Source organism: Gymnoscopelus microlampas (assembly GCF_963454915.1).
Source record: "Gymnoscopelus microlampas genome assembly, chromosome: 20".
NCBI lineage: Eukaryota > Metazoa > Chordata > Actinopteri > Myctophiformes > Myctophidae > Gymnoscopelus > Gymnoscopelus microlampas.
The window spans coordinates 39,432,483-39,459,940 of NC_139957.1; the positions used below are offsets into that span (position 1 = coordinate 39,432,483).

General features: G+C 45.3%; 1 protein-coding gene across 1 annotated transcript in view; it reads left to right on the forward strand.

Annotated features, from left to right (window-relative positions):
• The window catches only part of LOC311035608 (AT-rich interactive domain-containing protein 1B-like), a 264,670-nt gene that overhangs the window by 54,427 nt on the left and 182,785 nt on the right, over positions 1-27,458 (forward strand). Inside the window, 1 exon segment of the mRNA XM_084043910.1 lies at positions 6,277-6,480. Within this exon segment, the coding sequence (XP_083900036.1) occupies positions 6,277-6,480 (204 nt within the window).

The window sequence follows — 27,458 nt, forward strand, 5'->3', positions numbered from 1 at the left end:
GGTTTGCACATTAAAGCGCGAGGGGAGTAGGATCATTTCCAGGACATAAAAACCGTAAACTGTCGATGGAGAGCCTCCTCCTCCGAAAAAAAGCAATTTAGCAGGTTTCAACCCCACGGTAATTTCACCCATGTTCTATTTTAATGGCTTTGTTTGGCACCAAAAAAAAAAAGGATCAGGAGAGAACCGTTTGTGCGGGGGAGTTGATGAATTTATTTTTTTACATTTTAACAATGAATTACTATTGTCTCCCTGGCTTGTTGAGTGGCGGGCCCAGGTGCACAAGAGTGGGAAAAACAGCTGTTTATATGGTCTCTGTCGGGTGGAAACCTTATATCTCCAAAACTGTTACTTTTCAGGATTCACATTCCAAGATCAACAGATCGACAAGATCGAAGCTTCGAGCTACTTTTGATGCTTTTGTGTGACGCTGTAGTACAGGGTTCCCCAATTAGTTTTCCCCAAGGGCCAAATTATGTCTAGGGTACCAAGCCGAGGGCCAGGGGCATCGTGCACTCACGCAAAGCGCGCATGCACGATTATTATTATTATTTTTTTTTTTTCTCTAATCTAGCTAATTTGACACTGTGTTATGTTTTGGCGGGGATTCTTAGATCCTGTGTTGAGTCACACAAGGAAAAAATGCACTCTGGAAACAAAATAAGAGAACCAACCATTTACTTAAAATATTTGGTTCTGCTTGAAAAGTAATACAGATTAACAGCAGCCAGTTGTACATACTGAAAATCAAAATAAGTCCAGAATGCACACTTTACTTACAGATGTGTTTGTTGCAGTCTGCTTGAACAGTAATACAGATATCATTTTTTTTGTTGTTGACAGGAGTCGTCATGGGCCCGCGGGCCGCCTATTGGGGAACCCTGCTGTGGTATGATCAAGTAGGGCCGTTAATTTATGAAAAGAAACACGAGAAGTCAAAATATGGAGATAAGAGGTTTCTGCCCGACAGCAACGATATGTTTGGCGTACGGTATTCCCACTATTTATTCATTCTTTCTCGATCCTCCCTCCCTGTCGGCACAAAATACAATTCACTTCATGTCATAGTCTTAATTTTTTTTCTACCCCTCCTAAGCACAGCCCGTTTCTCTGAGGAGCTGAAGTAATGTTTCAATTTGTGTCGTTGAGTTGTTGTCCTTTCCTGTGTGTGTGTGTGTGTGTGTGTGTGTGTGTGTGTGCGAGAGAGAACACATCTCTGCGGTGGCCTGAAATCTCATTTAGTAGAATTTGTCATAAAAGCAGATATGCAGGGTTCTGTCTGTTTGCAGAAAGTGTGGATAGTGTGTGTGTGTGTGTGTGTGTGTGTGTGTGTGTGTGTGTGTGTGTGTGTGTGTGTGTGTGTGTGTGTGTGTGTGTGTGTGTGTGTGTGTGTGTGTGTGTGTGTGTGTGTGTGTGTGTGTGTGTGTGTGTGTGTGTGTGTGTGTGTGTGTGCACTCAGTATGTTTGGCAGTGAGAAGTTCTGTCTAGAGATGGGCAGAGGAGAGAGAGATGGTTGGAGGGGGGAAGATAGACGGGGAGAGGGTGATGAGGGGTAAGGGAGTGGGGGTGATGTTGATTTTTATATTGCATTGCCAAAAATGTATACATGATCATAATTGTACATCTGTGAAAAGGATAAAATACAGAGAAAACTTCAGAGCTTATTTCCACTGTGGTCCTTTATAAAGTTTATTTTTAATTCGTTTTTAAGCAGCCTTACTAGTTTGATTTAGTTTTATATACACAATACAGTTTTTTTTTTAACTGAAATCTAGTTTTGTTGTTTAAGTTTTGATTACAAGCTAACTTAAAGAGTCACTCCCTCTATGGTGATGAGGGAGTGGGGGTGATGAGGGGTGTGGGGGGGGGGGGGGGGGGGTGATGACAGGAAGGAGCATGTCCCACATTGAGGTTGACACAGTGCCCTGGATCTTACTGAAATCCAAGAGCACTGCCCTTCCAGTGTAGAACTCGCTCTAATTAGCCAACCTGTGTGTGTGTGTCTGTGTGTGTGTGTGTGTGTGTGTGTCTGTGTGTGTGTGTGTGTGTCTGTGTGTGTGTGTGTGTGTTTTGTATACACAAATAAACACTTAAACAGGTCAGGAGCTCTCAGAGCCTCAGAAACAACATTATGTTTTTACACATTTAAAATCCTCGGTGTTCATTAAACTCATACAATGTAACCAAATGGTTATGAATACATTTGTATACTCTCAGAGTTACAAGTGGATAAATCAAACACTGAGGATTTTACTGTGTACAGCACGTCGGGCCACACACACACACACACACACACACACACACACACACACACACACACACACACAGACACACACACACACACACAGACAATTAAAACATTGAAATGGTGTAATCATACGGTGCGTGCATGGGTCAGATAATGCAGATCACTTTCTGTTTGGTACAATTATTCTGGCTTCCTGTCAAGTTCTGCACTCAGCCGTTACTGAGCAGCACCCATCCAGAACCAACCCCCCCACCCCCCCAGAACCAGCACACACACCTCCACCCACCCAGAACCCAAACCTGAAGCACCACTCATCCACGCACGGGTGAACAACCCGCAGTGGTGTAAAGTAACTAAGTACAATCTACTCAAGTACTGTACTTAAGTACAATTTTGAATTCCGGACTTTTACTGGTAATTCAGTACTTCTGCATTGCAGTTTTGATACTTTTACTTAAGTAAAACATTTGAGTACTTTTTCCACCACTGACAACACGTAATGCCTCCTGGGGGCCCCACTTTGAGAACCCCTGATCTATGATGTCAGTTGTGTATGATGTATGACTCCTAATTTGGGGGGTATCAGCGCCCTACTGAGTAGAGCCCTACTATATATATACAGTATATATATATATATATATATATATTATTATATATATAATTACAATAATAAAACATATTTACTTATGTGGTTAGCTCTGGACACACACGCACATACTCTCATACACACCTGTATAGACATACATACTCATAAACCTGCAGTACCAGACCTTACTCTCCCTCTCTCCCCCACAATGCAGAGCATGACCTGACCCCATCCATCCCCTCCCTCCAGCAGAACCCCCCTCCCCCCCCCCCCCGCCCCATGGTGTTGAAACATCTCTCCCCCTTCCAGGCACCTGATGAAAGCCCCCATCCATCCATCTCCCTTCCTTCTCTCTCTCTCTCTCTATTCCCAAACACTCAGACGTGCTTTATTTGTATTTATTTATTTATCTTTCTTCACTCTCCATTCTATGAAACAGTCTCCAAACTGCTTCGGCGTGGCGAGAGCCCCCGATAGACACATCCACTTTAAAGGCTAGCCGTCCGTCCGTCCAACACCAGCCCAGCGAATAAAGTGCTCCCATCCCCAGACATGTCTTTTTGATATTAGCCCCCCCCCCCCCCCCCCCTCCCCTCCGCAATATGAAGCAGCAGCAATTTCTCCTCCACGCTCGACGGAGGTGATATTGAGTTGGGGAACAGAAAGGAACTGTGGAGGGAGAGAGGGACGGGTGGGTGGAGAGAGCCAGAGAGAAAGATAAGAGAGAGAGAGAGAGAGAGAGAGAGAGAGAGAGAGAGAGAGAGACGTGTGTGTGCGTGTGTGTGTGTGTGTACTTATGAGGGCCAAATGTCCCCACGAGTATAGTAGAATATGAGCAATAGACATTGAGTGAGGACAATTTTCCTGGTCCTCGCAAGAGAAATGTTTTTTTTTTTGTTAAAAGATAATTTGGGGAGTTAGGATAAAGGTTCAGGTTGGGGTTATGGTTACAATTAATTAGGCATTTAAATGTCAGGTCCCAGGGTTGGGGTTAGATTTATGGTGATTTATAAAAAATAATGGGATCACCAAAGAATAACCACATCACCAAAAATAGCAGATCTAAGCTTACAAGCCGTCACAGCATTTGGGGAGTTAGATTTACAATTAGAAAAAGGTTCAGGTTAGGGTTAGTATTAGGCAGTTTGGAGTTATGCCTGATTTATACTTGATTGCATGCCTGTGCCATGCACTGAAAGTAGCCGGTCTACAAGCTCACAACACGTTGCAATGGGTCGCGTTGTGAGCTTGTAGATCTGCTATTTGTTTGATACAATTATTTTTGGTATATACAGTAATTGAGGATTTAGGGTGAGGGATAAAATGGAAATAAAAAACTGCCAGAAAATGTTAAAAAAGAAAAAATACATTTCATAAAACTGCCATTGTAAAAGTTTGATGTCCTTTAGTAACACCAAAAGTGTGTGTGTGTGTGTGTGTGTGTGTGTGTGTGTGTGTGTGTGTGTGTGTGTGTGTGTGTGTGTGTGTGTGTGTGTGTGTGTGTGTGTGTGTGTGTGTGTGTGTGTGTGTGTGTGTGTGTGTGTGTGTGTGTGTGTGTGTTTGCACTTTCTCATGCTTTGTATTCTCTATACTTTCAACATGACATGAACTTTTACAGTCCATACAGACGCATACAGTAGTACGGGTACAGTATATATATCGTCTCTGTCGGGTGGAAACCTCATATCAAAAGTAGCAGATCTATAAACCTCATATCAAAAGTAGCAGATCTACAAACCTCACATCAAAAGTAGCAGATCTATAAACCTCATATCAAAAGTAGCAGATCTATAAACCTCATATCAAAAGTAGCAGATCTACAAACCTCACATCAAAAGTAGCAGATCTATAAACCTCACATCAAAAGTAGCAGATCTATAAACCTCACATCAAAAGTAGCAGATCTACATGCTAGAAACGCGAAATCGCTTGTGGATCTGCTACTTTTGATGCTTTTGTGACACACTGTAGTATGATCAAGTAGGGTCAAGTCATTTACGAAAAAACAAGTATGTCCTCACAAGTACAGTATAGTAATTCAAACGTCTGTGTGTGTGTGTGTGTGTGTGTGTGTGTGTGTGTGTGTGTGCGTGCGCAAGAGAGAGAGACGCTCGGAACAAAATGTCATAAATCACATGCTCCCCCTGCTCCATGGAGAGCCGAGCATCACAGAGGGAGGAGAAGGAGAGGAGATAGAACACTCCACATTATCTGGCCCAAAGACAGACAAACACGTCGCTACGGGTGACGGATTAGCATTAGCCCCCCTCTCCTCTCCTCTCCTCTCGTACACACTGCAGGAGTGTTCCGCCGGGCTCACAGAGACCCCATGTAACCCCCTAAAAAGGAGACGAAACACTTTATACAAAGGAATACATCAACCTTGAAGCCTTAACCCCCTCTTTTTTCTAGCTAGAGTCGGATAGTTGTGTAAATAAATAACGCGTGCAAGCGCACACACATGCACACGCGCGCACTCGCGCACACACACACACACACACACACACACACACACACACACACACACACACACACACACACACACACACACACACACACACACACACACACGTACAGTATATAGCCTATATATATGTACACACCATAGATCTGTCATACCAACCTTGCCCATAATCCTTCTCTTTTACCATTGGTATAACAATCACATCCTCTGATTCTCTCTGGTGTCTGTGTGTGTATTCATGGGTTCAAACACTGCAGCTCAACACATGTTTCAGTTTCACTACAGATGTTTCAGTACGGACGTTTCAGTATGGATGTTGCCGTATGGATGTTTCAGTACAGATGTTTCAGTGTACGCACTTTCAACCTGGCATCCCATGTTCTAAACCATTGGTTCTCAAAGTGGGGTCCTTGAGGGAGTTCCAGGGGGTACCCAGCTAAATGATAGATTAGGAACCAAACCAAATTGACCCTTATGGGTCTCTAACTCTGAGAGTGTACAAATGGAACCAAATGGACCCTAACGGGTCCATTTGGTTCCATTTGTACACTCTCAGAGTTAAATTAACATTGATTTTACAAGATAAATTGGGGTCCCAGAGATGGAAATGCCATTAAATGAGGGTCCGTAGCCTAATGCATGCAAACAGGGGGTCCTTGAAATTAAAATGGTTGAAAATCACTGCTAGAGCCGTAAAAAACTTCTCTTATGGGGAAAATGGGGGTCCGCGGGCTAATAAGTGTCAATTTGGGGGTCCTTGACATGAAAAAGTTTGAGAACCACTGTTCTAAACTGTTCAAAAATATCCAAATTAGCCAATGTACAAGCTCTAATAGCTGGTTAATGATAAATAAATAGGGGCGAACCCGATATGCGATGGTTGGGGTTATAGCACATAGGCTCTGATGCCTGACAGCGAATAACAATATTATAATGATGATGATAATGAATAAATAATATCTGTTCTCCTCTTCTCAGGTGTCGTCTATGGACTTCATGGCCATGAAGCGCTCTCAGCTCTACGGAATGAACAACCCTTACTCCTCCCCCCAGCAGGCAGGGGGCGGGCCCTACCCGCCCAGCCAACCGTACGCCTCCCCCGGCCCACACCGCTACCCAATGGCCATGCAGGGGGGGAGGAGCCAAGCGGGCATGGGAGGGATGCAGTATCCTCAGCAGCAGGTTTGTGAACGCCACAAAATGACCACGTGAAATAGTCCCTATTACTGTGTGTGTGTGTGTGTGTGTGTGTGTGTGTGTGTGTGTGTGTGTGAGAGACTTCACCACACTCTGTTCAGTGTAATGAGAGAGAGAGTAGTCTAACCTAGTGGTTCCCAAACATTTTAGCTTGAGACCCAAAAGAGAAATTAGATGTCTCTCTAGGACCCAAACTAGTGAAAATAGCAGATGTGTGAGCTTGTATATCGGCTATTTTCACTACTTTTTCTTTACTTTTATGGAATTTCTTCATAAAAAATATCATATTTTTGTATTTATGCAGTTATTTTGAAAAATGCTTTTCTTTTTGTTTAGTTTTTTAGGACATTTTTGAAAATCTTTTCAAATGACACTAACTAAAAGCAAAATAATATAATAAATAATAATAATAAAGGGGTATTTACTCACCCACAAATGGGTCCCCGACCCACCGTTTGGGAAACAGTGGTCTAACATACTCCATGTGTTTCTGTGTTTGCATCCGTGTGTCTTCGCGTCAGTGTGTGCATCTACGTGCATGTGTGTGCACACGTCTACGTGCATGTGTGCGTGCACACGTATACGTGCATGTGCGTGCATGTGCGAGCGTCTCAGCTTGATTGAGTCGTGGTCCTCTCTGCGGTGCCGTTCCAACATATTGTAGTTGATATGATAAGCGATATTGCAGTGGGACATTTGCTTCTTCTCATTGTGAGAGCTGTGTGATTCTCCCTGAAGGCCTGTAGCATCATGTTCAATCTGTACCTTCACTGTCACCTCCCTTCATCACTCAGCCCCGCATACACACACACACTGTGTGTACTTAAGTAAAATGTTGAGTGTTTTTTTTTTTTACATTACTTGAGTATATCCAATTTTCAATACTTTTACATAATAAAAGTATACGTACTCCACTACATCTCAGAGGCAAATATTGTACTTTTACTCCGCTACAATTATTTGAAAACTTTAGTTACTTTGTAGATTTTTATATATTACAAAATGTACATTAACCACTTCAACCGTATATAATTCTGTACTTTGGCTATTTGAAAATAGCCGATCTACAAGCTCACAACGTGTCTCTTTGCGACGCGTTGTGAGCTTGAGAGAGAGAGCGAGAGAGAGCGAGAGAGAGTGTGTCCTCCTGTCACTGAATGCTATTTTTACATCAGGCTGCTCTGTCAGCCTTCCATACACACTGAGAGAGTGCAGATAGAGAGACATACACACTGAGACCAGAGAGAGGGAGCAGACAGAGTAAGAGACGGGGAGCGCAGACACACACAGAGAGAGAGAGATGGAGAAAAATACAACATGACGACAAGATGACTTTAACCTTTCTTTTTTTCTCCACTCTGAAATACGTCACGATACGGAAGTTAGATACTCTCAAAATGCCTACAAGCTCACAATCTACAAACTTGTGAGCTCGTATATCTGCTATTTTATAGAGATTTGGTGTAGAGGGAAACGTAGAGGGTCCAGTATAGACCCCTGGGGGACTCCGGCAGAAACCTTGTATCTTCTATCTCCATATATCATACATGTATATGTTATTTTTGTAAATGAATGACGTACTTCATCACACAAGTAGTGAAAATAGCAGATTTACAAGCTCACAATGCCTCGCGTTGTGAGCTTGTACTGTAGATCGTCTATTTTCTCTATTGTAAATTGTTTTGTTTTTTAAATAATAATGCAAAGCAACGGTTTTGGGCATACTAGGTTTCCACACGACAGTGACAATGATAGGATTTAAGTGGTTAATATTATTGCCATTTCTGTTGTTTACTATTCTGTTGTTATTTCTCCACATAATTAACTGTTTTCATAATTCACCCCAATTCCCGTGCAGTCTGTCTGACAGAGGCACAGGCCCCCGTACGAGACTTCATTACCCAGGCTGCACCTCACCACGGCCTCTAGCACGTTTCTGATGTGCACACAACATAATGGCAAAGGCATTATGATAACACAGACAGCCACAAAGCAAACCCCCCCCCTTCCCTTCCCTTCGCGAGGCTGAAATCCTCCGGCGTTGCATTATTACATGGGGGAAGCAGAGTGTCGTCGGCGTAGCGATAGTGCAATCACAGTGGAACGTAATTAGTCCAAATAAAACGAGTTGCTCTCTGCTGGGTATGGTCATGGGAGCTCCACTTGTAAAGTTTCTAATTATCTGGCGCTGGCTCTTAAAAGCTGACTGTCTCTCTCTGTTCTCTGCACATGGACCCAGACCACAGCTCCCAGTAACGACGTCGTTCAGATGAGTTGCTTTAATATCAACACACTCTGTTCAGCGTAATGAGCGTTAGCCACAGGAAAGGAAGGAAACGGGGGACGGATGGATGGGGGTCTGGTTTGCCTGAGCATGGGGACAAGCAGGGGGTTTGAAAACAAGCACTTCTGGTCTGTCAGGGAGGGGATGCATGGAGGGGATCTAGTAATAATAATGATCATAATAATTTAGTCCCCCACTCCTGTGGGGTAATTTTGCCACTGTATGTTTGCACACATGTGAAATGTGTCTTCTGCATGTATTTAACCATCCTAACTATTAGGAGCAGTGGGCGCTGTTCATAGTGGTGTGCCTGGGGAGCAGTTAGTGCTATACTGTAAGTGTGTGGCTCAGGGACCCTTCAACACACACTTCACCAACAGAGGAACCATGCTGACTCTCATAGGCCTCTCTCTCTCTCTCTCTCTACCTGTTCAGCTATGGCCTCTCTCTCTCTACCCGTTCAGCTATGGCCTCTCTCTCTCTCTCTCTCTACCTGTTCAGCCTCTCTCTCTCTACCCGTATAGCTATGGCCTCTCTCTCTCTATCTGTTCAGCTATGGCCTCTCTCTCTCCCTCTCTCTCTCTCTACCCGTATAGCTATGGCCTCTCTCTCTGTACCTGTTCAGCTATGGCCTCTCTCTCTCTACCCGTTCAGCTATGGCCTCTCTCTCTCTGTACCTGTTCAGCTATGGCCTCTCTCTCTCTCTACACGTTCAGCTATGGCCTCTTACAAGCTCACAACGTGTCGACGCATTGTGAGCTTGTAGATCGGCTATTTTTGGCAAAAAGGATTTGGTGTAGAGGGAGAAAAAAAAAGCTTGTCCAAGTAGAGTTGCAATTCAGGTCCGTTTTACTAAGACCAGAGGATGTGAGTGGTCGACCACTTAACCACTTAACAGCAGGTAATACAACCTCACAACGTGTTGCAATGCAACGTGTTGTGAGCCCACAGATAGGCTACGGATATTTCACCTACAGGGCTGTATAATGATATGCCCAGAATAGGTTAGGCTACGTCAGTAGTAAAACAAATATATCCAAGGTCAATGGATAACCCCTTCAATTCCGGACAGCATCCAATTCAGATGTTGCCATATATATCGTCTCTGTCGGGTGGAAACCTCATACTGTATGTCCAAAACCGTTACTTTTCAGGATAAAAAAAAGCATCAAAAGTAGCAGATCCAAAAGCTCGAAACGCGTTTCGAGCTTTTGGATCTGCTACTTTTGATGCTTTTGTGTGTCGCTGTAGTATGATCAAGTAGGGGCGTAAATTTACAAAAAAACACAAAGTTAAAGTTAAAATATGGAGGTTTAAGAGGTTTCTGCACCGGCAGCAACGATATTTTACTGTTTATATAGCAACATAGATTTTTCTGAAAACTGTCAGGATTTAGAAGGCGTTTTTGTTGTTGTAATGGGCCTCAGGTTTAAATGGGATGAGTGACCTGGCTCTACTCTGTGATGGACTGTGATAGCAGGCTGGGGATTTTAAGGTGATGCAAGACATGGCTCACAGTCCTCTCCCATGATGCACTGGTGCACAGGGGCAGAGAGCTCGCCGTGTTGCAGACAGGCATGCTGGGAGTTGCTATGCCAACGTGACGTCAACGAAAGGCGTGCGCGTGTGTGTACGCGTGTCTCTCTCTGTGTGATTTCCCCTAGTTACGCTGTGTGTGTGTGTGTGTCTTTTTAATTTGTGTATTTTGGTATTCACGTTAGAATAGAAGTTCTTAACTTTGACTCAATCTGATTATGATTCAATCCCACTAAAAAGAAACTCCCGCTGATAATTAATATTATATCTGTACAGTGATGAATTCCCACTGTAAGTATTGGATCTAGTTATGGATTTACCGGTACATCACAATTATACCACAGAAAGACCAATCGACTATTAGTCATCTTTCAGAATGTGCGTGCGTGCGTGCGTGCGTGCGTGCGTGCGTGCGTGCGTGCGTGCGTGCGTGCGTGCGTGCGTGCGTGCGTGCGTGCGTGCGTGCGTGCGTGCGTGCGTGCGTGTGTGTGTGTGTGTGTGTGTGTGCGCGGGAGTGTGTGTGTGGGAGTGTGTTCTGTCTGTGTGCATGAGACCAGAGTAATGTCTGCTGTCAGAGCCAGTGATAGGCCTGGGGGCTACATAGACATATGCATACTACTACACACACGCGCGCACACACATCTGCGTTCACACACATACACACATGCACTGTTCCCATGCTGTGGACGTGATGCACGCTGAAGAACCTTCACGCTCTGTGCTCATGTGTGCGTCCTGACACACTAAACACATGTGTGTGCGTCCTGACACACTAAACACATGTGTGTGCGTCCTGACACACTAAACACATGTGTGTGCGTCCTGACACACTAAACACATGTGTGTGCGTCCTGACACACTAAACACATGTGTGTGCGTCCTGACACACTAAACAGAGCAGCAAGGCATCAATTAAGCAGACGGCTCCTGACCTCCTTTTACAAAACCTAGACCGTATGGCAAGACCCACTGAACTCTGAAAACACACAGGAGCTTACTGCAACCTCCTACAGTCTCCTACAGCCTTCTTCAACCTCCTATAGCCTCCAATTGCCCATGTAATCCTGGGCGCTACTCTCCCTCTGCCAACCTAGGGAGAGCTTCTTATCACCTGACAGGGGAGAGTTCCCCCGTTAAGACTTAGCGCGTGGAAGGAACAAGTTATTCGAACCAGTTCCGTTCCCTTCCAACAGACCAGGGTGAGGCAGTATAGAGACCAGGATTACTGCATGTTTTTGTGAGGGTATACCTACCCTAGGGGACACAGGGAGAACATGCAAACTCCACACAGAGTAGGCCCTTTCGCCAACCCCACCTAGGGTATGGGCGCTGATGACGCGGAGGAGAAGACACGCCCCCAGTGCCCACAGCAGCCCCGGCGGTAATCGAACCCAGTACCTTCTAGCTGTGAGGCGACAGCGATACCGACTGCGCCACCGTGCCCGCCTATGCTGTTTTTAATGCCATGCTTTTAAACCCTGTAGCACTTTGAGATTAGGAAGAATGTGAAGTGAGTTATAAATAAAATGCTTTATTATTATTATTACAACGTCCAACAGTCTCATACAGCTCTGCGAGCTAACAGATACAACTTGCATTAGCTGTAGTTAGCCTCATGCTGCGTGTGAGTGCTTGAGAAAAGTGAGATCTGAGAGACTTGAGAGACGGAGAGAAAGTGTGTGCGTGCGCCTGTGTGCACGTGAAGGCGCACACATTTGTGTGTGTGTGTGCGTGTGGAGTGACGCGAGGGCCATGTAGGCAGGAGGCAGAACAAACATCATCAGAAGTTTAAAAGAGGGAAGAATAAAGAGCAGGTTTTATACTTCGTCGCGCGACGGGGCCGTGTGCCGAACACAGCCGCGATTGATATACAACCAGTGTTGGAAAAAGCACTCAAATGTTTTACTTAAGTAAAAGTATCAATACTGCAATGTAGTAATACTGTAACACGTACAAGTCTGGAATTCTAAATTCACTTGAGTAAAAGTACAAAAGTATTGGTATCATACTCCAGTATAAGTAAAAAATCCTCAAAAGTGTGCTTAAGTACAGTACTTGAGTAAATGTACTTAGTTACTTTACACTGCTGTATACAAGCCCACAACGCTCCATGGATGCGCCACGCTGTGGGCTTGTACATCTGGCTAATGTTCTGGCGCAGCGCCACACACCGCCATACGGCGAAGTACAGTATATCAAAATCATGATATATAAGAAGAAGAAGAAGAAGGAGGAAGTGGAAGGATGACAGCCGGAGCAGCGGAGACGACAGCGTCAGAATGTTTGGGAACTAGAAAGAAGTTGAAAGAGAAAAGAAAAAAGTGAGAGAGAGGGAGAGAGAGAGAGTGGGGGTGGGGGGGGGGGGTGGCGGGGTGCCAATTCCGAGCGTAATTTCCTGTGATGTCAACGTTGGCAGACAGAGAGGAAAAGGAATTTGAAGGAAACATTAGTGTTTGATGTGAAAAGAGGTGGAAGAGGGGAGGGGGGGGGGGGTAGAAAGAGAGAGAGAGAAAAAAAATAGCCTGGGAAATGGAAGAGAGAGGGAGAGGAGGGGGGAAATGAGGAGGGGGGGTGGTGGTCTGGTGGTGGTGGGGGGGGGAGAAACCATTACCGGTGGGCTGTCTGTTCTCCTCTCCACACTGGGCCAACTTAATGGAAGCCCAGCGTTTAATGTCAAGTGGAGATGTGGCTGGTCACTGGCTGTTCAGTCCTCCATCCCTGTGCCCCCCCTGCAATCGTAACCCCCCCCCACACACACACACACACCCCCACCAGCCTCATTCCACAGATCGGTAGGAAGTTTCCCCGTATAAAAGCTGGCGGAATGAGAACTGGAGGAAGAGACGCCACTCTTAAAGCCTTGATTTATACTTGGTGGCGTGCCGGTGTTGTGCTCAGTAAATAGCAGATCTACAAGCTCGCATCGCGTCACGAACGTGACGCGTTGCAAGCTTGTATATCTGCTATATACAGCAGGCGACTACCAGTGTGCAACTATGAGTATAAATCAGGCTTAAAATAGCAGATCTACAAGCTCGCAACTACTCGTCACATTGCTGTTGTTTTTATGTGACACTGTTGCTACAATGCAAGTATAAAACAGAGCTCTAGTGGTTGATCATACTTAACGATGTAGTCGATTATAAAAGATCTATTAGAATGTTTTGCATCTGGGGCACCGATGGCCTAGTGGTTAAAGTGCGTACCACATATAGGCTCTGATCTTTAAAAAATGTGTTGATACAGTATATAACAATGTGCTTCTAAATTATTGAATTAATCGCTAAGAAAATAATCCACAGTACATAGTATTCGTCCCAGCCACCCTCATCCATGTTCTAAATTAAAGAGAATCTTACCCACTTAAACCCTACAGCATATCGTCTCTGTCGGGTGGAAACCTCATCTGTCCAAAACTGTTGCTTTTTCAGGATTCAAATTCAAGATTAGCAAAAGTAGCAGATCTACAAGCTCAAAACGTGTCGCTTCGCGCCGCGTTTCAAGCTCACGTATCTGCTACTTTTGATGCTTTTGTCTGATGCTGTAGTATGATCAAGTAGGGCGTTAATTTCACCCAAAAAAAAGAGATGAGAGATTTCTGCCCGACCACGACAATGTTCTTAGTGGACCGGGGTCCCCCAGGACTCGACAAAAGGTCTACTTTTCTTCCCAAGACACCAAAGATTATCGCAGAAAATAGCCGATCTCGTCCGTTTTTTCCACATGTTCCCCCCCCCAACCCCCCCGCAGAATAGAAACGCCAGGGTTCATGTGGTCATTCTCTTCCCATCACGTCACCCAACCCCACAACCACCCACCCACCCAACCCACCACACGCCTTCTTTACTTAACCCAATAAGACCGGGAACGCATCTCTGTCATTTTTAGATTTCTTTTGGCTATTCAAAAATAGCAGATCTACAAGCTCATAGCGCGGCACTTGGTGCCGCGCTATGAGCTTGTATATCTGCTATTTTTGAAAAATCGTGAAAATGTGCGCACATCTTTGAATATATATATTATTTTTTAAGCGAACATTTGTAACTCAAATCTTTGCTTCTGGGGGATTCTACAAATGTCTTCTAAATCCCCAAAGTTTTAAAAAAAAATGTTTTTGGCCGTGGACCCCCATCTCAAAATGTTTTGTTCCAGGGACCCCCAGAAGTAAAAAAAAAAACGATTTTCGAAAATATAGCAGATCTACGTTCCCGGTCTTAATGATTTAAACCGCAAAAAGAAAACCAATAACGTCAGAAGCGTCACCTTGTGTCATCGTATCGACTGTGCCGAGGGGATGATGCGCGTTAGACGTGGAATTTACGGCATCGATCGGAGCCTGGCGGCAGAGAGGGAGAGAGGGAGGGTCTCCTTGGCAGTGTGGAGCAGCAGCTCCAGCACAAGGGGCCCCACTTGGAAGCACTTAGGGGCCCGGGCGCTGTGGGGTTGTCTTTGGGGTTAATGCAGCCAGCGCTGCCGGGCCTGACGGATGGCCGGGAAGCCCAGATAAATCAGAGGCTCTGCCAGGAACGGAGCGCGGCGGCATGGGAGGAGCAGAGAGGAGGACCCACTGGAGGCCAACAGACCCCCTCCAGTTCTTCCTCTGAAAGGCTCTTGAAATAGTAAAAGACCCCCAGCCCCTCTTCAAAGTGTGTACACACACACACACACACACACACACACACACACACACACACACACACACACACACACACACACACACACACACACACACACAGACACACACACACTCCTTCATGACTACAGACCTCCACCCCTCTCCCTGCCCAGGGACCCCCGGCCTTTCCAGCTCACAATTACACAAGACATTAAAAGAGAGTGTGTGTGGGGGGGGGGGCAGAGAGAGAGAGAGAGAGAGAGAGGGGGGCGGAGAGGGGCCGAGAGAGAGAGGGAGAAAGAAGGGGAGAGAGAGAGAGACGGAGAGGGATGTATGGATCGACAGAGAGAGAGAGAGAGAGAGAGAGGGGTGGAGAGGAAGAGATGGAGGGAGAAAGGAGAGAGAGAGGGAGGGAGGGAGAAGGAAAGAGAGAGAGAGAGACTGAAGGATAGAGAGAAAAGAGGACAAGGATATAGAAGGGCTGATTAATTAAGGGTTTCTTTCTGGCTGCAGAATAGATGAAGTTTCAGGATCAATTAATTAGCGCGCTCGCCTCCGCACGTCAATGGCTCTAATAGCCTGCTCTCATTTGTAACTTTTATTACCCCCGCCGCTCCACACAGCCTCTCAGCCAATCAGCCGTGGCCGCAGAGGGGGCGCCACGTGGCCATTAGCTGGCCTGCCGAGGAAACCCCTCCCCCTTCGCATGCCAATTGAACTGATACCATCTATTATGCAAACGGCACAAGTAACAACACACATGTGTTGCGTTTGCATTGTTTTCTGGTGGGATTTTTCATGGGATAATTGTTATAGGTTACAAATAAAGAACTTGCATAACATGCCCTTAAACGGAACACATGAACAAACAACAATTATGTAGCTGATTGTTTTATTATCAGGCAGCTTTGTGAAGTTGTATGGAGTCATACACACACACACACACACAGTACATAGGCCTACACGCACGCACGCACGCACACACGCACGCACACACACACACACACACACACACACACACACACACACACACACAGTACATAGGCCTACACGCACGCACGCACGCACACACGCACGCACACACACACACACACACACACACATAATGTACATACATACATACATGTACGTACGTACATACGTACATGCAGTATATACCTGTACACATACATTTACACGTACGTACATACACAGACATACTGTATGCATGTATTCTCTTGCTGCAGTTTGGCCTTATTTAGCATGAAACGCAAAGAGCAACGAAGCACGTCGCGCAAGGCTAGCTCCCCACACCGCTGCTCTATATGTGTCTGTTGATAAGATTAAAGAGAAGAGATGAAAGCAGAGAGAGAGAGAGAGAGAGAGAGAGAGAGAGAGAGGGGAGAGAGAAGGAGGTAGGGAGGGAAGAGGGAGAGAGAGGGAAAATAGAGAGGAAGATAGAGAGAGAGAAAGAGACAGAGGGGAGAGAGAGATGAGGAGGGAGGGAGGGGAGAGAGAAATGCTTGAACGTCTTTGCAGAGTTACAAGGGGATTAACGGTTGCTCTAATTGGCTCGCCGGGCATTCATTCATCATCTCAGTTTTTCAACCAGATTAGAGAGATTCTTCTTGTTGCGCGGGTCAGACTTGCATCCCACGGCGGCTCCAAACCCCCCCCCCCCCCCCCCCCAGGACTCTTCTTAACACTGATCTGAAAGCATAGGGATCGGGGCTTGATCCAGTTGTCACCTACTAGTCACCTAGTTTCCTCCACATTACCCTGAAGCACATACCATAAGATCTGCAGAGAAGGAGAGCATATTTAATTCAATTTCAACCTGTATTTGTCATATGTGGCTCTTATGTTAAAGTGGACATCTATCTACTATAAACCTATGTCCCCGAGGGCTCTGTAACTAGGGCCCCTCCTTTTTCCCCTCTACACTAAATATCTTTGCAGAAAAAAAGTGTGTGTGTCTGTCTGTCAGTGTCTCAATATGGCCAAATATGGAGATGTGTACCTGGCATCATAGTACTGATGTCATTGATTGGACTGACGAACACATTTCGCTATTTCAGTTTGACCAACGTCATTGTGTATTCTACATAATCACGTCATCACGCGATGACATTGCAACGTCATCAGCACAGCCATGTAATTGTCACAGTTTTGCAAGAAGACACTGCAGATTCAAGTACACAGTTGCTCCTTAGATTAACTTTTTGTTTTCAAATATGCTTTGTATGGTTCTGTTTTTTGAAGATGCACCATTATCAGTCCTCATGAGGGGATTATTAAGGCTAGGCAATTTTCAATCTGATGGCGGTTATTTGCAGGAACAAATTGTGACAACAAAGTATACTATAGTAGTAATTAAATAGGGGGGTTTAAGTGGTAAGCGTGTGGAAGTGTCAGGGGCCAAAAGTCAACTATACTCTTGAGACCACACGTACAGTAGTCACTTGGGACCCACATTCACATCAGTATCACGCCGGGAAACAGCCGACTAAACATATTTACTATAATGATATATAATGGAAACGGCTACTAACCGTATTTACTAGAGTGATATATAATAGAAACAGCTACTAACCGTATTTACTAGAGTGATATATAATGGAAACGGCTACTAACCGTATTTACTATAGTAATATATAATAGAAACAGCTACTAACCGTATTTACTATAATGATATATAATGACCACGTATCATCAGTTGTCTTCATGGACTTGAAATATCCATGAATTCAAGTCCATGAATTGTTTTTGGTTGAACTAACCCTTTAAAAAGAGCTTGTGACTACCATTGGGTCCACTGGAACACAGGTTATTTTTATTCCATTTCCTGACAAGTAACGTTTTTTTTGGACGTACGAGGTTTCCACCCCGACGGGCCACGACGATGCACAACAACCAAACCAAACCGCGGTTCTGTTCTTGGCAGGTTCTCTCTTTGTCAGCACAACATTCAGTCATTCAGCCAGCAGCAGCATGGCTCTTCTTCAGGCACCGCAGCCAATTGTGACAGAGTTCCCCCGGAGATAATCGTCAAGCCGACAGGCAAGCAGTACGGGATGTGTAATCTTCTGCTACCGCCCGCCAGCCAGCACGCCGCTAAGCTAATGCCGAGCCCGGCGTGTTTTAACTATAGCGGTAGTAGAGAGCTGCGGTTTTACCGTTCACCACCCCGCCCGCTTCGTTTCGTTTCGTTGTTCGTTCATTCAGATGCAACAGACGTTTACTCCCACGCAAGTTTGAGCTTGTCAACACTAGAGGAGAGGAGAGGCCGTTTGAAAGATGAGCCATGTGTTGGAATGATGAAGCTGGGTGACATTTAAGAGGCGTTATTGTTTTGCTGCGGGTTGTGATGTTTTTTTTTTTCCCGGTCGTGTCTCGGCCCTGTGCCTCCTATATCCTCAAATACATTGAAACTTTAGTGTTTTGTTTTTATGATATTGCAATTTCTTAACAGTGTAGATGAAATGTACTTGGGAGATAAAACACAGCACCGGGGGAGCATGTTTGATTGATTGATGTACTTTATTTCATTGGTCCTCAAAGTGGGGTCCGGGGACCCCCAGGGGTCCCTGAGGGACTTCCAGGGGGTCCCCAGCTAAATGATAGATTAGGCACCAAATGGACCCTTATGGGTCTGTAACTCTGAGAGTGTACAAATGGAACCAAATGGACCCGTTAGGGTCCATTTGGTTCCATTTGTACACTCTCTGAGTTAAATGGACATAGATTTTACAATATAAATTGCGGTCCAAGTGATAGAAATGCCATTAAATGGGGGTCCCGTAGCCTAATGCATGTTAAACTGGGGGGTCCTTGAAATTAAAATGTTTGAGAATCACTGCTAGAGAGCCATAAAAACCTTCTCTTATGGGGGTCCCTGGCTTATCTTTTCAAATGGGGGTCCCTGGGCTAATAATTGTCAATTTGGGGGTCCTTGACATGAAACATTTTGAGAACCACTGCTTTATTTAGTAAGAGAACATCAGTACATGGAAGTACAGGTTCACAATGCAAGGTCTACTAAACTGGAAGGCTCATAAAGCACTAAGCTTGTTTAAAATGAGATCCCCACACACACAAATCATGATGACATATGAGAGACAGACAGATATACATACACACTACTATACAGAACGTCATACAATCAGCTTACAGGTTACTGGTATGAGAAATAAGAAATATGTACATAGATAGATAGATAGATAGATAGATAGAAGAATAAAAAAAAGGAAAAGTTCAGGGAGGGGTGGGGTGGGGGGGATACCACTTAACCATTCAATCCGGGAACACATCTCTGTCATTTTAAGATTTCTTTGGCTATTCAAAAATAGCAGATATACAAGCTCATGCCGCGCTACGCAACCCCCTCTACACCAAATAACTTTGCCGAAAAAATTGCCCTGACAACAAGCACACAACGTGTTGCAACAACACGTTGTGAGCTTGTTAGATCGGCTATTTTCTTGGGAATGTTCCAGAAAAAGGAACATTTGAACATTTTCTCCTTCTACTGCTCAGAACAGTCCACGTAGCTACAGGGTTAAAGTGTTTAAGACTCAAATGTACTTTGTGAGGTTAAACACAGCGCTGGGTCGTCTGGCTATAACACTGAGCAGAGTGTTAATGCTGCAGGCTTTTGTGTTCCACAGGGTGGGAGAGGTGTTAAGTGATCTCTCTCTCTCTCTCTCTCTCTCGCTCTGTGGGAAAGCCTGCTATGCTTTCCTCCAGGATCAGGAGGGTAAATTCTAAATTCCCCCTCCCTGACTGCTTGGCTCATTTCAGGGCCAGCCGGTGAGGGAATGAGGCCGTTTTTCTCCCCATGAATCACATTAGCTGTACCTTTTTTTTCTCTCCTTCCGTCTTTCTTTCTTTCTTTCTTTCTTTCTCCCACTTTAATTTCTCTCTCTCTCCCTCTCTCTCTCTCTCACTCGCTCACATTTTCTTGGCCTCAGATTAGGGTCAAGAGTTTAGTGGGGGAAAACATTTGGTATCGGTGGCACGGGCCCAGAGTCTCGCCATGCGCGCACGTGCACGTGCACACGCACACACACACATGCACACACGCACACACACGCATTACAGAGCGCATTAACCTGCCCGCTCTCTCTCCCTCTCTCTCTCTCCAAATGTCTCCATTACTGCTCTGTATAACAACACAGCCTGCTAGCAGGTCCAACCGCCAGTCAGCCAGCAATAAAAGAAGCACAGTGGGGAAACCAACCCAGTGCTGGCTGCTCTCTGCTTCTTTTTTATTACTTTTTTTTCTCTCCATCGATTTAAGAGAGAGAGAGAGAGAGAGAGAGAGAGAGAAAGGGCAGAGAGAGAGAGAGAGAGAGAGAGAGAGAGAGAGCGTCCGTCTCGTTCTCTTCAGAGGACGATCTGAGATGAAAATATACTATAAGCGCCACCGCCGCCCGCCGCGTGTCGTCGCCCGGTCCGTCAATCAATGACACGCTATCTACTCACTTTCACGGTGTGTGTGTGTGTGTGTGTGTGTGTGTGTGTGTGTGTGTGTGTGTGTGTGTGTGTGTGTGTGTGTGTGTGTGTGTGTGTGTGTGTGTGTGTGTGTGTGTGTGTGTGTGAGAATGTGATGCTTATCTGTGGGTCGATAAGTCACAGCCTTCACAACAACACAACACACCGCCTTATATATATTATATATATCGTCTCTGTCGGGGGGAAACCTCATATATGTGCAAAAAAATTTACTTTTCAGGATCGAAATTTAAAAAGCATCAAAAGCAGCAGATCCACAATCCTCGGAACGTGTCACATGTGGATCTGCTACTTTTGATGCTTTTTGTGTTGACACTGTAGTGTGATCAAGTAGGATCGTTAACACAAAAAAAAGTTAAAATATGGGGATACAAGGTTTCTGCCCGACAGCAACGATAAGCACTTTGTGGTGTAGCATCCACAATCTGAATCATAATACATTTTATTGTCACATCACACGTTTACCAAGCTGGGAAAATATAGCCTCGCATAGCCAGACTATATCACTGCATGGATATGAGTCTGGTGCTTCCATGAGGAGGTTTTTTCCCCCAAGGGGCGGGATCAAAACAATGTCCCTCGACGCAATTGGTTAGACCTACAACCAACTACCAATTACAGTCTCCCATATTCGAATACTGGGCCCTGATTGGTCGCCCACGTCTTCTGGATCAGGAAATGGATTCTCTATGGAGAGGTGCCAGACCCAAATAGCAGAGTGCAATTTTCTTTTTACACTCGCAGATTCGTCTGGTCCCAGGCTAGGTAAAATCATGAGTTCTGGTTTAGTGGGGAAAAAAAGAATGGAGAATGAGGCCCAGTGTAGAGCCCTGCTGGACTCCGATCAATGATATAAAAATAATGTAGTGTCTTAAGTGATTTTAATCCATTAAGACCGGGAACGCATCTGTGTCATTTTAGATTTGAGCTATTCAAAAATAGCAGATGTACAAGCTCATAGCACGGCATGAGCTTGAATATCTGTTATTTTTGGATTAATGAAATAACTCCACATACGTTTTTATTTAATGAATATACTGTAAACTGTTCACACACTGGGTAGACAGCATAACATACAATTTAGGATACATAATGTGGTTGGGCAGGAATCTGTTACTTAAAGCGGCACTATGCAACAAAAAAAATCATGAATAAAATGAATAATTTTGTCCATTCCTGTAGTAATAAATAAAGAAAAACATCACATGGATGCAACTGGGACGTATCATCAGTGTTGTAGCCTGGGGTCATAGGGTGTTTCGGGTCTCGCAACATACAACATACACCCTCGCCCAGGTGACCCAGCCAGGGTTGATCAAGCCCCGACTTACATCCCAGTAGCACCCACGGTCAGTCCTATAGAGCGTGCCAAAATCCCTGAAAGGGGCGTCAACAAGTGTCTTTTGGTAGCAGCGGACATCTTTGAGGGGTAAAAACCAGGTTGACTTAACATTGCCCAATGCCACGCCCAATGCCAACGCCCCCCCGTGGTGACGACGCGTTGGCACACTCTATAGGGCAAGACAGGGCCACTCAGTTCGCTTCTCCGGAAGTACTCTGCCGGGACTCGGGGAGGCTCTGGCACGTGGAGGGACTAGGCTCTGTGGTTGGCCTCCTGGCCGGGCTCCTCCTTCGTCTCACCAGGTCCAGGACCTGAGCGCTGCGCCAGATCAGGTGCACCGCCCCGATCCAAACATTTCCTTCTGGCGTGATGGTTCCTTGGGCCCATACCACTAGATTGGGCCGTCTAATGGTATTAGTAGAGTATGTTAACACAATATAACTTATTTAATCGGGGTGGTTGTATTTTGTCTCCCTGCTCTTCTAGTTAGACATTTAGATTGTGTCAAAGGTCATGTCTCACCTATAGACACAGGATATGACACAAATTCTTAACCTGAAGGTCAAGATTCAATTTATCCCCTTGGTTCAAATCTGGCGTAGAAGCGGAAAGTTACATAGTGCAGCTTTAAGAAATGGTAAAAAAAAAAGAACCAGTGTTCCTTCCAGTGGATCCAGTGTAGTTATTATATTATTATAGTCACAAGTACTTGTTAAGGTTAAATACTTCTAAACCCCCACAGACACTCAGACAGATTCTTAACCACTTTCGACCTGACCTCTCTATTTCAGGCATGTCATTATAGGCCAACATTGTCAGAATGTATTATGATGAAAAGATGAAATATGGAGGTACAAGGTTTCTGCCCGTCAGCAACGATATATATATATATATATAGTGTATTAATAGTTACATTAACCCATTAAGACCTGAGTTTCCGATTCTACAAAATATTTAGCTTTTTTTATTTTATAAAAAAAAGAAAAAAGATTTGCACACATTTTCCAAAAATAGCAGATCTACAAGCTCGTAGCGCGGCACTCGGTGCCGCGCTACGAGCTTGTATATCTGCTATTTTTTAGCCAAAGAAATCTAAAAAATGACACACAGATGCGTTCCCGTATTGAATGGTTTAATAGTAGGGGGAGTGATACAGCCAGTGGTATAAATAGGTGAATGTGTTTGTTTGGTTTCCGTCTTTGATAAACCGATGACCTCAAAACGCAGCGTTTCTTTGCATCTACACGGAAGCAGGTTCACAGTGAAGCTGTGAGGACATCACTATGGAGACAAACCCCCCCCCCCCCCCCCTCTCTCTCTCTCTCTCTGTCTCTTTCCGCTGGGCTCTCCAAGGGCAGCTCATTCATGAGATGTCAAGTGTCTGGTGTGCGAGAAGGAGAGAGAGAGAGAGAGAGAGAGAGAGAGAGACAGAGCGATAGAGAGAGAGAGAGAGAGAGGGGGAGATCAAAGGCAGGTAGAGAGAGAGCGAGGCAGGCAAACGTGGAGGTCCGTCACCTTGAGAGAGAACAGGAGAGAGAGAGAGAGAGAGAGAGAGACACCGTCGCTATAGCGATGTAATCTCTCCCTCCCTCCCTCCCTCCCTCCCTCCCTCCCTCTCCTCATGTTTATTCATGAGGGGAGGCGGCCCATTGTTGATTGCGGCGGCGTCTCGCATCTCATTAAGGGGACTCACCTTTCCTGGTAAATTTAACCCGTTCAATCCGGGAACGCATCTGTGTGTCATTTTTAGATTTCTTTGGCTATTCAAAAATAGCAGATCTACAAGCTCATAGCGCGGCCGCGCTATGAGCTTGCAGATCTGATTTTTTTTAGAAAAATCATGAAAATGTGTGCACATCTTTGAATACATATATTCTGAAGTGAACATATGTGTAACTCAAATCTTTGCTTACGGGGGATTCTACAAATGTTTTCTAAATCCTAACCGTTTTTTGAAAAAACCTATGTTGCTATAATATCAGTGGTTCTCAAACTGTTTCATGTCAAGGACCCCCAAAATGATATGTATTTGGCCGCGGACCCCCATCTCAAAACGTGTTATTCCAGGGACCCCCCCAAAAGCAAACATTTTAGTTAAAAATGTTCGCTTTAAAAAAATATATATAATCAATGATTTGCAAAAAAAAATCAGGATTTTTAAAAAATAGCCAAAGTATAAAATAATGGTTAAAGTGGTTACACAGATGTGTTCCCGGTCTTAGTGGGTTAAAGCGCAGTGGGGCGGTGGTGACGCACGCGGCAGCAGCAGCAGCTAGCTCTCCAGACGCTACCAGCGGCAGCCCGGAGCACCGCGCCCGCCGTCCGTCCGCCTGTCCGCCCATCCGTCTGTCCGTTCCCGACAACTGCTCGCTGCTGAAGTGGCACGGCGATTTGTTTGGGTCTTAAGTGCGCCGATAACCTTTGCTAGCCCCGCGCCGCGTTTCATAGCGCCTTGTCTTTTGTTGGCTGCGTGCGCGGCGCGAGCTGATATGCATATCTGGGCAGAATAATACACTCTGTATGTTAACGAGACGCGGGGGGAAGAGATTCAGTTTTTCTTTTTTTTTCCGCCCTAGCAACAATGATGACCTTTAGCGATAGGCCCTCGGCGAGGAGGTCACTTAACGAAGGGGAGGAGTTTTCTTTGCTTTGGTTTAGATTGGAAATAAGCACCTTCTTTAACCACATGCACCCCTTGCTCAGCCCTATTCTGGTTGGGGCCGAATACTTAATAGCAGATCTACAAGCTCACAGCGCCTCTTGGGAGCTTGCAGATCTGCTCTTTTCGCCAAAGATATTATAGTGTAGAGGGAAAAACTATTATGATTGGATCTACAAGCTTGTCGATCCAAGTAAATTAATTGCTATTTGTGCTATTTTTGAAAAATATATTTATTTAAAAAATGAATTGTTCTTACATTTTTGATTCAAAAATTGCTGTAGATAACTGCATATACAGTAAAAATCCTCTGTTATTTAAAATGTAGTAATTGGGTAATCTGTCTGTCTGTCTGTCTGTCTGTCTGTCTGTCTGTCTGTCTGTCTGTCTGTCTGTCTGTTTATCAGTCTGTCTGATCCTAGGCTCCCAGTCACAGTTTTCCCTCCATGCTGATCTTGCTGATGTCACTCGGCCCCCCTCCCCCTTCATCACCCAGTTTATCCCAGTATCTCATCACTTCATCTGTCTCCTTCACATTCTCTACCTCTCTCCATTCATCTCTCTATCCTGTCTTTACACTGTCCTTCCCCTCCGTCTAAGACCATCAACCATCCCTCCATCTCTCTCTCTCTCTGTCTAGGATATGGTCTCTCTGTCGGGTGGAAACCTCATACAGTATTTCCCAAAACTGTTACTTTTCAGGATTCAAATTGAAAAGCATCGAAAGCATCAGATCTACAAGCTCAAAACGTGACGCTTCGCGCTGCGTTTCGAGCTTGTAGATCTGCTACTTTTGATGCTTTTGTGTGACGCTGTTGCGTCATCAAGTAGGGCGTTAACTTACGAAAAAAAACACGAAAAGTTAGAATACGGAGATAAGAGGTTTCTGCCCCCGATAGCGACAATATAACGGCCGGCGGCTGTGATCCGCGACGGGCTGACGTGTGCTGCTAGCGCGCTGATGCTAATGCGGCGCCTCTGCATGCTTGTCATGTCCGTCGGGCCTGCTTAGCGCTTAGCGGCCGTACGTGGCTCTGGTTGGCTGGGCCCATATGTCACTCAAACGCCCCCCCCCCCCCCCGAAACCTGGTGCTCCGCTCCGGCACGGCGGCGGCGGCTCAGCCCAGCCTGCCAGCTCAGCCAGCCGTGTCGCCGCGCCGATAGAATTATGAAAATTCCGTCCATGCTCGTTTGGCCTCAATTGAATTACTGGCAAGCGTCTGCTCAGAAAGAAACGCACGCACACACACACACACACACACACACACACACACACACATAGGCCCCCACACACACACAGACACACACACACACACAGACACACACACACACACACACACACACACACACACACACACACACACACACACACACACACACACACACACACACACACAGTCCCTCCCTCTCTCTCTCTCTCACACACACACACACACACACACACACACACACACACACACACACACACACACACACACAGTCCCTCCCTCTCTCTCTCACACACACACACACACACACACACACACACAGACAGACAGACAGACAGACAGACAGACAGACAGACAGACAGACAGACAGACAGACAGACAGACAGACAGACAGACAGACAGACAGACAGACAGACAGACAGACAGACAGACAGACAGACACTTGGTTTTGGAGTGGTGCCGCACTATGAGCTTGTATATCTGCTATTTTTTAATAGCCAAAGACATCTAAAATGACAGAGATGCGTTCCTGGATTGTGTTTAGTGGTATCTGACCGTTAAGGTGGGAGGGGCCGGTGAAATCTTTTGAGAGAGTGTTATTGTTTCATATACAGCAGCACTGTACTATCGCTACATCTTTTCTGTTGTTGTTGTTGAAAAATATGGGTTAGCAGCAGCAGCAGCGTTCAATTTAGTCTAAATTACATTGCTGTCAGCAATATACTACCCCATTGTTTATAGCGTTGCTATAGGCAACGTGACGCCAGCTGGACTGATCCACACATCGTATCGCAGAGTGATGCTTTTTTTCTGGGTGATTTACCCGTTGGTGGTGTGATTATACTGGCACTGCTCTGAATGCCTCTTTTAGACTGTCACAATGTGTGGTTGGAACTATAGCTGTTGTGTAAATGAATTTGTGCGTTTGCGCATGTGTGTGTGTGCGCGTGTGTGTGTGTGTGTGTGTGTGTGTGTGTGTGTGTGTGTGTGTGTGTGTGTGTGTGTGTGTGTGTGTGTGTGTGTGTGTGTGTGTGTGTGTGTGTGTGTGTGTGTGTGTGTGTGTGTGTGTGTGTGTGTGTGTGTGTGTGTGTGTGTGTGTCTAGCCATGCCACCCAGCATATGCCCCCTAAAGTATATGGTGAACTATTTTCTGCACAGGATATCCATTCTATTCTGTCATTCTCTCATCTGTTATCACTTTATTACAAGCTTCATCCACGTGAACAGTTGGCATCCTTATTCTGGGGGGCGAACAATAGTGTGAAAATACACGATCTCACTAGGTGTAGAGGGGAAGAAAAGGAGTACAGAGCCCCATGGTACCCCGGTCATCTATGTACAGTATATAGGGTTCAAGTGTTTGGGACACAATGCTGTTGCCAATCTTTTTTTGAAAATAGCAGATCTACAAGCTCACAACGTGTCAACACGTTGTGAGCCCATGTAAAATGGTAAAACTTAGCCGGCCGCTTGTTAATCATGCAAAATCTGGCAACACACCGATTACCTGCATTACACCTGTAGCCTATTAGGGAGGGAGTGAACAGATATGGAATAAAGTAGCAGAAAGTGGGCTATGGCGCCGCCCTGGAGGAGGGCCAAGAATGAAGGTGAATCGTGGCTCTTCCTCAGGTCCTTAAAATGAAACAGGTTGAGAACCACTGATCTACAGTAACAGCTAACCGTGTAGTTCCTCTTCAAAGACAACGGTGTAACAGTGGAGACGGGTCCCTGCATGTCAGCTAGACTGACTGGTCTGTCTGGTGTTTGTACAGTATATGTCTGTCTGTCTGTCTGAAGCCACCCACAGACAGGTGTAAGTCTCC